Raw genomic sequence first — 12,360 nt, 5'->3', positions numbered from 1 at the left:
ATTCCAGGGTCAAATACTGCTGACAATGGTAGCAGTTAACAGCCAGGGCTTCCAATCAATCACACACCCAGCACCTAGAGAGTCTTCAGGAAGACAGAATGTTGTCAAAAAGTGCATTTTATGCACAAACACCTCATTTTGTCTCCTTGCGTGTTCACTTCATTGATTTAGCTGTTTTCCAATTCAATCTGGATGGGACCACAGGGAAACGCTGCTACACAATAACACAGCCTCAGGCCTTCAACCCTGAAGCTTTAGTTCAGACCCAGCCCTCAAACGTATACAATACACCGTACATTCCAGTTCATTAGCAACCGTCTCGTGAAAGCATCGAGAAGAAACGTGTTGTTCTCCACTGAAATGTAGCCAGTGGTTCACATGGATAACCTCTTCCAGTGAATTAGCCTGGGACCTCTGTGTGTTTGTCGAGACAGACACAGGATATCAGGGCTTGGGGATGTAGGGATCCAGATGAACAGGAGTAATAAGCAGAGTGAGATGCTTAAGCCAGCCAGCCCCAGTTGCCATGTCATGACCCTGTCAGCCACTTGAGGAAACATAGATTACATGAAAAAGCTTACAGTTGACCCAAACCACTGTTCAAGAGTATTTTTTATTTATTTTAACAGCTCCATATGAGACCCTGGAGTGTAGCTCTATTGTTATAGCGCAACATCAGCCGTCTCTGTAAATCAACAGTTGAGTCATTATTTGCTCATGTTGTTGGTGCTAGTATTGGTTTTCTGGTCATGTGATATCGTTACACCTTGGATTTTCTCCAAGTTGCACATGCAACATTTTCACAAGAGTTTATTATGATGTTATTGTTCATTACAGAAAACAAAAATATAATGGGTAACATTATGCTTTAACTCCTTCGTGAAAATGTCATGAACATGCAATTACGTTTTACAACATGTCCTTATCGCAATCAGACTAGAATAGATGCTATACCATGGAAAGGAAGGGCTATGCATCATAGGGCTCCTGGGGGCCTCTATGGGCCCCTGTCTTTTCCTGGCCCTTCTCACACCACTCTCTCTCTCCTCCATGCAGGCTACATTGAGGAGGCATGCATCATCCCCTGTCCGTCAGACTGTAAGCTCAGCGAGTGGTCCAACTGGTCCCGCTGCAGCAAGTCATGTGGTAGCGGGGTCAAAGTGCGTTCCAAGTGGCTCCGGGAGAAACCCTACAACGGAGGGCGACCCTGCCCCAAACTGGATCACATCAACCAGGTACAGCATGAGAAACACTCACAAGACTGTCTAATGTAGAAATGAGTTAATGTTTACTTGTAATAATTTTGTCTGACAGCTGAGGGACTTCCTAATATGGATGCCAGTTTTTCCTAATATAAATGATTTTTTCAGGCACTGTTTGTGATAAATAACACCGTTTTTGTGTTAGAAACACATTATTACAAACACATAGGAGAGAGAAACAAATGAAATATTCATTAAAATATTCTGTTTGAATTACCTTCCGTTACTTTCTCTCATGATTGCCAAATTGCTTTTTCTGGGTAGAATAGAGGGCCAGGGGAATGGATACTATAAATGGATGCATCCAACAGAAATGCCCCTGATTTGAGAAATGATTTTATTTTTTAACCTTCAATATGAATAGCAACAGATTCAGAGAAGTGGATTAAATTCATGGTATGTTGATCTGTTTCTCAGTGTCTAAAGGGGTCTTCACAGAGGCAGCCTTTATTTACAACGTCACATGAATCAAAATGTTTGATCCAAGCAATTCAATATTTGCATTTGTCAATTATACCAAATCTTTGTCACTTTCATTCCACAATGCACACTGGATACGGATGAACACAATAGGCCCAGGTAAGACCCTTTTCAGTATTATGAATTCACATTGTCAACAATGTTCCCACATACTAAATATCTCTTGTTGTGCATAGTACTGTACAGAACACTCACAGACGTAGCGGGGTACGATTAAAAGGGATAGACATAAGCACCAACAAAACACCTCTGGTAATGTCTTAATCACCTCAACACAGTACTATCATTGACGCTATTCTTGTCACCCAAACTCAATGATAAACGGAGGTAATAACCATATACATATTAAGTGTCAAACCTCTTGCCTGGTGCCTTCCCCCAGGTGTACGAGGTTGTGCCCTGTATTAGTGACTGCAGTCAGTATGTGTGGGTGGCTGAACCCTGGAGTGTGTGGAAGGTCAGCAACTTGGACCTGAAGGAGAACTGTGGAGAGGGCGTCCAGACCCGCAAAGTCAGGTACTCTACACCCTTTCACTACATCGCACTACTATAGACTAAATAAAACCATCCCAAGCGATGTTCTACTCCCTCATACGAAGACCGTTGTGTCACACACAGTATAAATCCATGGTCCTCAACATATGCATCTAAATATGTTGTATATATTGCATTTGATTGACAGCTGATTTTAATGGAAAATGTTTTGACTATGTAAGGTCATGTGAACACATCTCTGGGCCAATCCCGTAGGTGTATGCTGAACACTATTGACGGTCCATCTGAGTCTGTGGAGGACTACCTGTGTGACCCGGAGGACATGCCCTTGGGGACACGGGGAAGCCGGTTGCCCTGCCCCGAGGACTGTGTCCTCTCTGACTGGAGCAGTTGGAACCGCTGCAGCCTGGTAAGAATAACTGGTCGGAGACCAATCAATCAATTCATGTATGTATTATGTGTATGTGATGAGTGTGGTAAGAGGTTTCCTGGATCTGTACAAAAGTTTTGGCCTCTCTGGAGTTGCTGCAGCCTGTTAAGAACCACTGGTACATGTGTGTGGTAGGAACTGACCCTGGATCTGTAGGATAGTTTTTTTTAAATTCACCCACTGATTCTGTGATATGAAGTCCTGTGATTGAAACTGATACCCATTTCTGACTTTTCGAAAGAGACTGGAACCTAACATAAAGAGTTTGTTTGTCTTAGGATAAATGGATTGTGAATCCTTCACAGTATGATATTTCTTCCTCCACGGAGGCAGAACAAGAATAACAATGGAAATGTGTGCTGCAGAACGGTAACAAATGCCTGTGAATCACATGATCAAATTCTCACCCATTAAAATACACAGAGAAAGAAACCGATGTAACTACTTCCTGATCGAGACTTCAGTGGAGGTGAATGTATTTCTGGATGTAGAAATCCCCTGGTGAAACAGCTGCCCCTGCTCTGATCGGATCATGAACCACTCTCACTCTCCAGCCTGACACTGCTAGGAAGCCTTTGTAACACGGTAAAGGCAGCCCGACCATGGTTGTCTCACAGCTGTAAAATAGACACATGTATGAAATATTACTGAATATAATCAAAGTCCAGTAGTTAACCGCAGTAAGGGGTCCACTCCTCCCCCTCTGACACATTTCATTGGTTGTAAAAAAAAGAGCGATTGAACAGTTTCAACGTCACCTGCTGTTTTTTTTGAAAAGGCACCAGCCATTGTTAATCACACCCCGTTCTCTTGAAGTGCTTGACATGCTGACTTCCCACAATTCCAATCTCAACATGGAGTCTTGCCGGTACCATGTTTAATTCATGACGAATAAAACATTCCAGCGATGTTATTCCAGAGACAGTGTTTTTCCCACTCTCACACTGTGTAAAAGGAATGTAGGGTTGGAATATCTATTCGAGAAGCATCCTCAACGTTTTTCCGCAAAATTCCTAGGAATTCCATATTCCAGGAATGCCAGTAGAGAGGATATGGAAATGTTGGCAGCCCTGGGAATTGGGAATGGCATGACATCAAAACATGGAATGTTAATCCACTTTTATTTAAGACAATTAAGTGTGGAGAAAAAGCTGTGAAATAATCCAGAAGCCTTCAAATTCACACAGTTGAATCGACATTCATGTTCAATAAATATGGACATCATGGCGACAAGGCCTCTCCATTGAAAAGGGGCTTAGTTCCAGTTCAGTGATCTGTCTACGTAAACTTCTTATGACTTGCTGCAATATGGATTTGTAAATCATTTACGCTATAACAAAAATACACAACCCTCCCCCTTTTTGCTCAACCCCTCCATGTTGATGTGAAATTGTGCCTACTTTTCAGCCATGCAGTTACAACAACAGCAGGAAACGGACAGCCTACGCCATCCGGTCACCTGGAGCAGGGAGACAATGTCCGGACACCACAGAGAAGGAGCCATGTAGTCTGAACCTGAACTGCTTTCACTATTTCTACAACATCACAGGTAAAAAAAATATAAAAAAATGAATCGCAGAACATCTCACTTTGACATCTTCCATCTAGTTTGTCTATAAGTAGCTACTTTCCCTCATCAGTGGCTATCTACTTACACTGTTACTTAAAGGCCCAATGCTGCTGTTTTTACCTCAATATCAAATCATTTCTGGGTAACAATTAAGTACCTTACTGTGACTGTTTTCAATCAAAATGGTCAAAAAGAAACAAAAATAGCTTCTTAGCGTGAGCAATTTCTTGATCTATTAACTTATTTTCCGCCTGGTGACTGCATCCTACCAAAACAGGCAGAAATTTCACGCGGCCATTTTTAACAGCTCTTACACTAAAAGGGCATTATCATAATTTTCAAAATTTTTATAGTATTATTCCAAGTTCATAGTGTAGAAATATATACAAAACCCTGGGAAATCATGTTATTGACCTCACTGGGCCTTTGAAGTGTTTACTCATACTGAAATAACTTTACCCAACTAATGCAGTTAAAAAAAACTATATACACACTATAAGGTTATGTATTCATTTTGCACACTCTTGGTGCAGCATACTCTTATCTAGTGCTACTCCAAAACGACTTGGTCCAATTAAACTGCAGTCTTTTTTGGTGGCTCCTCTGTGATTCCAGAGATGTGTAGTGTTATCTTCAATATCGTAGCTCTCTCTCCCTCTCTCTCCTCTCTCTGTCTGTTGCTCACTTCACTGCTAATCTGTAGCGCTCTGCTCCCAGCGTCACCCAGGCCTTTCAGGGCCACACAGTAACTATGTAAATAAAATACCAGTAGAGATCATTACTGGAAATGCTCTATTTCATGTTGCCAGGATCCATCTTGCCTTTGCTTGTCTAAATTGTTCTCTCTCTCTCTCTCTCTCTCTCTCTCTCTCTCTCTCTCTCTCTCTCTCTCTCTCCACAATCTCCCTCTTCCACTCCCCTGAGTGCCACAAAGCTTTGCAGCAGGAGTTGAGCACTTAAAACAGCCGCTAAAAACAGCCACTCATCTTTGTCAGAGTGTTGCAGGCGTTTGAGTGATCCCGGGCCCCTCAGTGGTAGACATGCTTCCTGGCTTAACTAGAGCCACATGGTTATTTGATTGTGGTTCTGGGATTCCAACTTCTCTGGATTCACACGATATGTGTCACGTTCTGACCTTAGTTATTTTGTTATGTCTTTGTTTTAGTATGGTCAGGGCGTGAGTTGGGTGGGTTGTCTATGTTAGTTTTTCTATGATTTGCTATTTCTGTGTTTGGCCTGGTATGGTTCTCAATCGGAGGCAGCTGTCAATCATTGTCCCTGATTGAGAACCATATTTAGGGAGCCTGTTTTCTATTGTGTTTCGTGGGTGATTATTTTCTGTTCTGTATTTCACCGGTCAGGACTATTTCGTTTCGTTCTCGCTGTTTTTGTTTTGTGTTCATATAATAAATACAATATGGACACTTACCACGCTGCGCATTGGTCCTCCGATCCTTCTTACTACTCCTCCTCAGAAGAGAAGGACGAGAATCGTTACAATATGCTTCACTTCAGAGGATTGTTTATGTAAATACTTTACTATTTATATATATATATATATATATATATATATATATATATATATATATATATATTATTAAAAAATGTTTTACCCCTTTTTCTCCCCAATTTCGTGGTGTCCAATTGTTGTAGTAGCTACTATCTTGTCTCATCGCTACAACTCCCATACGGGCTCGGGAGAGACGAAGGTTGAAAGTCATGCGTCCTCCGATACACAACCCAACCTAGCCGCACTGCTTCTTAACACAGCGCGCATCCAACCCGGAAGCCAGCCGCACCAATGTGTCGGAGGAAACACTGTGCACCTGGCAACCTTGGTTAGCGCACACTGCGCCCGGCCCGCCACATGAGTCGCTGGTGCACGATGAGGCAAGGGCATCCATACCGACCAAGCCCTCCCTAACCCGGACGACGCTAGGCCAATTGTGCGTCGCCCCATGGACCTCCCGGTCGCGGCCGGTTACGACAGAGCCTGGGCGCAAACCCAGAGTCTCTGATGGCACAGCTGGCGCTGCAGTACAGCACCCTTAACCACTGCGCCACCTGGGAGGCCCTACTATTTATATTTTTGATAACTTTTACTTCACTACATACCTAAAGAAAATGATATACTTTTTACTCCATACAATTTCCCTGACACCCAAAAGTACTCCTTACATTTTGAATGCTTAGCAGTACAGGAAAATGGTCCAATTCACACACTTATCAAGAGAACATCCCTGGTCATCTCTACTGCCTCTGATCTTGCAGACTCATTACACACAAATGCGTTATTTGTAAATGGCGTCTGAGTGTTGGAGTGTGCCCCTGGCTATCCATAAATAACATTTTTTTTAAATAAAAAATTGTGCCATTTGGTTTGCTTAATATAATATACTTTTACTTTTACTTTTGATACTTAAGTATATTTAAAACCAAATACCTTTAAACTTTCACTCAAGTAGTATTTAACTGTGTGACTTTTTACTTGAGTCATATTCTATTAAGGTATCTTTACTTTTACGCAAGTCTGACAATTCCACCACTTCTCTTGAAATAGGCGTGGGCGTGTCTCTTGATCTTTTTATGTGCTCCTCCGTCATATGCCCTAGTTTAGCTGTCAAAAGCATGGCAGAGCAGGTGTTACAAGCAGTCATGACTCTGTTCAGTTAATGAGCTCAAGTGTTAGAGGTGTTCCCAATGCGTCTGTTGCCAAACTAATCAACTGCCATCAAACTCAACTGAGTACATATCCTATCTTTAGAAAATGGCTTGGGGTTGGAACTGCCTAAAACAGGCTTTGACATCAAATGTACCCTTTGCCTAATGATTGAAGCTTTGCAAGTGTATCTCCTGTCCAGTTCGGGGCAATGATGTATATAAACACTAGATTGCAAATGCTGTGTATTGGCCAATGAGAGGCTTTGAAGCCACCGGTCGGACATATTGGTACTCCCCAGAAGAATGAGTCTTCCATAGGAATAAATGGAAGTCTTTACAGTATTTCAATTAAATGTTTCAAGGACAAAATTACATGTATTTACGAATTTTAATATTGTAGTGGGGACAGCAACATTATTACTTTCGAAAAGTTATATGTTAAGGAAAATGTTATTTTATATTTACTTATAATTATTTCTATGTTTAGCTCACATAATATCACTTCAAAGTATGAATTAAGGTGTCTGTAATAGAATAAACTTGGTAAAAACAAATGTATGCATTAAAATGAATCAAATGTATTTCTATAGCTTATTTTTTACAATGGTGGGGGAGTAGTAAAATGGAGCAGCGGTGGCTTCAAATCAGTGCCCCCCTGTTAGCCATCTAGTATATATATAAATCATTGGTTCGGGCCCTACGGTACACTGAGAATAGAAAACATTTTAGAACACCTGGTCTTTCCATGACATAGACTGACCAGGTGAATCCAGGTGAAAGCTATAATCCCTTATTGATTCCACTTGTTCACTCCACTTCAAGCAGTGTAGATGAAGGGGAGTAGACAGGTTAAAGAAGGATTATCAAGCCTTGAGACAATTGAGAAATTGATTGTTTTATGTGTGCCATTCAGAGGGTGAATGGGCAAGACCAAAAAAAAAATATGCCTTTGAACAGGGTACTGTAGTAGGTGCCAAACACACCGGTGTGTGTATCAAGAACAGTCAACCACCCAAAGGACATCCAGCCAACTTGGCACAGCTGTGGGAAGCATTGGAGTCGACATGGGCCAGCATCCCTGTGAAACGTTTGGACACCTTGTGGAATCCATGCCCTGACGAATTGAGGCTGTTCTGAGGGCAAAAGGGAGTGCAACTCAATATTAGGAACGTGTTCCTAATGTTTAGTATACTCAGTGTATGTTTGTGAGTTTGTCTTGAATTTGAGTGTGATTTTCATACTGGTCTGCCTTTTCCCCTCAGACTGGAGCACATGTCAGCTAAGTGCCAATGCTGTGTGTGGGAATGGCATCAAGACGCGGATGCTGGATTGTGTACGCAGCGACAGCAAGTCTATCGACCTCAAGTTCTGTAAGGAGGTGAGATGCTCTTAAATGCTCTATCCCCAACTCCCGATTACAATCCTAGCTCTCATTCAGGTCCACTATGATGAAAGTCAATAGTGAGTCAATGCTAGTGATACTGAAATTGGACCATTTCCAGAGTAACTGAACCATCTGTACTGTCAATAGTTTGAAGTTGTGTGTCCTTGGAGTATTACTAATTCAGCGCAGCAGAGCAGCAATAACGTAATATATTATCTCTTTGGATCAGTATCAGCCACAAGTGATTCTAGGCAAATAAAATGACAGGCATATACAGCATCTCCATAAAACATACAGAAGGGTTTACACATGAGGATTGCGGTAGCCCCATCAGATTCAACTCAGTTTATTCAGAATCCATTCAGACTCTCTCAAATTGTACCCTGCAGGCTGCAGGGGAGAAACTAAACTCACTGCTATTGAACCCATGGCCCAGTTGCAGTCCGGCTCAATCAGGGATTTATACAAGCCGGGTGCCCATCTTGTGCCAGAACAGAACCAGCGGCTCCTGAGAATTATAGGCTATTTACCTAGGGGTCAGACAGAAGTAAGAAGTAATGGGTCTGGGCTGGCTGTAGCAGTCTGTTGCAAAACGCCACTATGATAGGTGTTGTGACTGATACTGTAACTGAGTGATAATGATCCCGCTCTTTCGTAGCTGAGCCTGGAGAGGAAGTGGCAGATGAACATTTCCTGTGTGGTGGAGTGTCCCGTCAACTGCCAGCTGTCTGATTGGTCGGCCTGGTCGGAATGCTCGCACACGTGTGGATTGGATGGTAAGACAGGTAGCCTAGTGGTTAGAGCATTGAGCCAGCAACCGAAGGTTTCCTCGATCAAATCCCCGAGCTGACAAGGTAAACATCTGTCATTCTGCCCCTGAACAAGGCAGTTAACCCACTGTTCCCCGGTAGGCCGTCATTGTAAATGAGAATTTGTTCTTAACTGACTTGCCTAGTAAAATAAAGGTTCAATTTAAAATTTTGGATATATACTCCTATATCTTTTTACTGTCAATGGCTCCTAGGTAAACGTCTGAGATGATCAAGAAGAATTGAAGGACACTTAATGGGTTAACTTCTCCCGAGGGTCATAAAACCACACTCATCTTGGTGGTTATATGAATATTGTTTGCATAGGGACCATTTGATTTGTTTCCTACAAATATTCTCTTCAAGCTCATATCACAAAATATCTCAGGCAGCCAGGGTTTGGAAAAAAAAAACAAAGATTACAAATGAGACAAGCGGCATTAAGCACGACCATACAGTATCTTCAAATCTCACTCTGTTTCCTTCAACCTTACGCAATAGAATGCACACCTTCCTACGTTCGCTGTGCTGTCAACCCATGGTTAAATCAACAGCTCCTCTACACTGTCAGATTAGCAACGATCACGGGGATCTCCGTCTGCGCAAAATCACACAAGAATCGCAGGATTGCTCTTTGGACTGAGAGAGATTGCATCATACATCGTCGCCCTGTAAAGTGACTGCTCTGTCCTTTGTTGTTTGTTGTTGTACAGCATCAGACAATTGATTCTGTCCTATTATGTCTGTCTGCTAGCGGCCCTGTGGGAAGCCCTTTGAAGTAACAGCCAGCCTGTAGCCTCTAGCACCTGCAGCTAAATCACAGGCAAGAGATAAGTGTTTTAAGAGTGGCTAAAGGTGCAATGGGGATCCTCACCTGATCTATAGAGGATGTTCTGTTGGCTAGAACAGGATGTGAGGTAGTATTATGTCTGATGGAGAATGTTGTAATTTACTGTCTGATCAGTGTAGCAGGTGTTCTTTGTTGTTTGGTTGAGAGAGAGGATTGCTGGCTCTGTGTTGGAAAATGAGCTGTTATATGTGACCAATTGCAAAACAGAGATGGAGAAAGGGGTTTGAAAGACTATGTGGCATGGAAGCAGTGAGAGGAATTTATACGAGAGGGGAGGAAAGAGAGGAATGAATGCGGGGTGGACATTGAGTCTGCAAACTTGAAGTACCAGTGTGTTACAGCAAATCACAATCCGTGTGTGTGTGTGTGTGTGTGTGTGTGTGTGTGTGTGTGTGTGTGTGTGTGTGTGTGTGTGTGTGTGTGTGTGTGTGTGTGTGTGTGTGTGTGTGTGTGTGTGTGTGTGTGTGTGTGTGTGTGTGTGTGTGTGTGTGTGTTAGCTCACTTATTAATACCTATACTTTATCTGAGATGATGCATTCTTAGTACAACTACTGTATACATCACATTGCAAAGCCTTTAGAATCAAGAAGGCTTACGAAATGCTCAAACTGCAGCACACCCGATCCATTACCCACGAGAGACTTCACCACCTCATATGGTCCTGTACTGCTGTTATATAAAAGGATGGCAGTAGTTGGCCGAACAGAAAGGAAAAGTATTTTTGCTCAAGTGGAAGAGTGGAAGTAGAGAGGTAATCAATATGGCTGGAGGACAGAACAGTGTAGCAGGCTTTTTCAAGAGCTGCCTTTGTCAAGCAGTTAGGGACGACTGATACAGTAACCTATAAATACACAGTAACACACACGCAAAGACGCACAGGAGTACACACGAATACACACGTACATAACTACACACAATAACTGTTTGTAGGCCTATACTGTAATTACATTTCCTTGCCAATTGAATTGAATGCACTGAATGGTGAATGGCCTGACATTAAGACAATGGATGAACTTTAGCAGACTCCATTCAAAAGAAAGGAAAAGAATACAGGAGGGAACAACACATCGTTGACTTGCGTTTGTCTAGACGGAGATCCCTGCTGTGTTTGGTTTGTAGCCCCGACCTCTTGCATCTCCCTATTCAGACATCAGTCATATGTTCATGTGAATCACAGTCAAAGCATTCTTTCTGAATCAAATAGTCCCCATGTCTGCAGACTTTCTACATGTCTTTGGGTAGATGTGATACTGTGACTACTACAGAATTTAGAGTCAGTTTAGCTACAGCAGGAAAATAATCCTCACAAACAGGAAATGTGAATTATTATCTGGATTATAATTCATGGACATTTTTGAAAGTGTTTCATAAAGGGAAAATCAAGTCTGAATTTTCAAAGTGAAATTGACTTCAGGAGCCTTTTAAACCTCAAATGCACTACACTGCATTGCAGGAAAGTTCTCCTGCAACAGGGTGATCAAATTAAGATCCTACATCTGTGCAAGACTAATTGTCGGGTGAGTGTTTCACATTAATGATGTCACTGCATTTTTGTGTTCCAGGGCGGATGTGGCGTAGCAGGGTGGTGGTGCAAGGGTCCCAGGGAGACGGGCGTCCCTGTCCCTCTCAGCTGGAGCAGTGGAAACCTTGTCCTGTCAGACCCTGTTACAGGTGGCAGTACAGCCCCTGGTCTGAGTGCCGGGTGGAGGTAGGCTACACCACACACAGTCTTATTCTCCCTGGTCTGAGTGCAGGGTGGAGGTAGGCTACACCACACACAGTCTTATTCTCCCTGATCTGAGGGCAGAGTGGAGGTAGGCTACACCACACAGTCTTATTCTCCCTGGTCTGAGTGCCGGGTGGAGGTAGGCTACACCACACACAGTCTTATTCTCCCTGGTCTGAGTGCAGGGTGGAGGTAGGCTACACCACACAGTCTTATTATCCCTGATCTGAGTGCAGGGTGGAGGTAGGCTACACCACACAGTCTTATTCTCCCTGGTCTGAGTGCCGGGTGGAGGTAGGCTACACCACACAGTCTTATTCTCCCTGATCTGAGTGCAGGGTGGAGGTAGGCTACACCACACTGTCTTTTTCTCCCTGGTCTGAGTGCAGAGCGGAGGTAGGCTACACCACACAGTCTTATTCTCCCTGGTCTGAGTGCAGAGCGGAGGTAGGCTACACCACACAGTCTTATTCTCCCTGGTCTGAGTGCCGAGTGGAGGTAGGCTACACCACACACGGTCTTATTCTCCCTGGTCTGAGTGCCGGGTGGAGGTAGGCTACACCACACAGTCTTATTCTCCCTGGTCTGAGTGCAGGGTGGAGGTAGGCTACACCACACAGTCTTATTCTCCCTGGTCTGAGGGCAGAGTGGAGGTAGGCTACACCACACAGTCTTATTCTCCCTGGTCTGAGT

The 12,360-nt window shown here is 43.1% G+C and overlaps 1 protein-coding gene across 1 annotated transcript in view; it reads left to right on the top strand.

Moving 5' to 3' along the window:
* LOC139392960 (thrombospondin type-1 domain-containing protein 7A-like) overlaps window positions 1–12,360 on the top strand; it is a 95,898-nt gene that overhangs the window by 71,343 nt on the left and 12,195 nt on the right. The window contains exons 15-22 of the mRNA XM_071141273.1: window positions 1,057–1,235; window positions 1,836–1,841; window positions 2,125–2,258; window positions 2,493–2,646; window positions 4,075–4,216; window positions 8,161–8,276; window positions 8,941–9,058; window positions 11,504–11,649. Coding sequence (XP_070997374.1) covers window positions 1,057–1,235; window positions 1,836–1,841; window positions 2,125–2,258; window positions 2,493–2,646; window positions 4,075–4,216; window positions 8,161–8,276; window positions 8,941–9,058; window positions 11,504–11,649 — 995 coding nt within the window. The remainder of the gene's footprint in view (window positions 1–1,056; window positions 1,236–1,835; window positions 1,842–2,124; window positions 2,259–2,492; window positions 2,647–4,074; window positions 4,217–8,160; window positions 8,277–8,940; window positions 9,059–11,503; window positions 11,650–12,360) is intronic.

This window comes from Oncorhynchus clarkii, chromosome 3, assembly GCF_045791955.1.
Source record: "Oncorhynchus clarkii lewisi isolate Uvic-CL-2024 chromosome 3, UVic_Ocla_1.0, whole genome shotgun sequence".
In the NCBI taxonomy this organism is placed as follows: domain Eukaryota; kingdom Metazoa; phylum Chordata; class Actinopteri; order Salmoniformes; family Salmonidae; genus Oncorhynchus; species Oncorhynchus clarkii.
The sequence above is the reverse complement of the archived record's forward strand: the minus strand, read 5'-3'. Positions and strand labels throughout refer to the sequence as shown.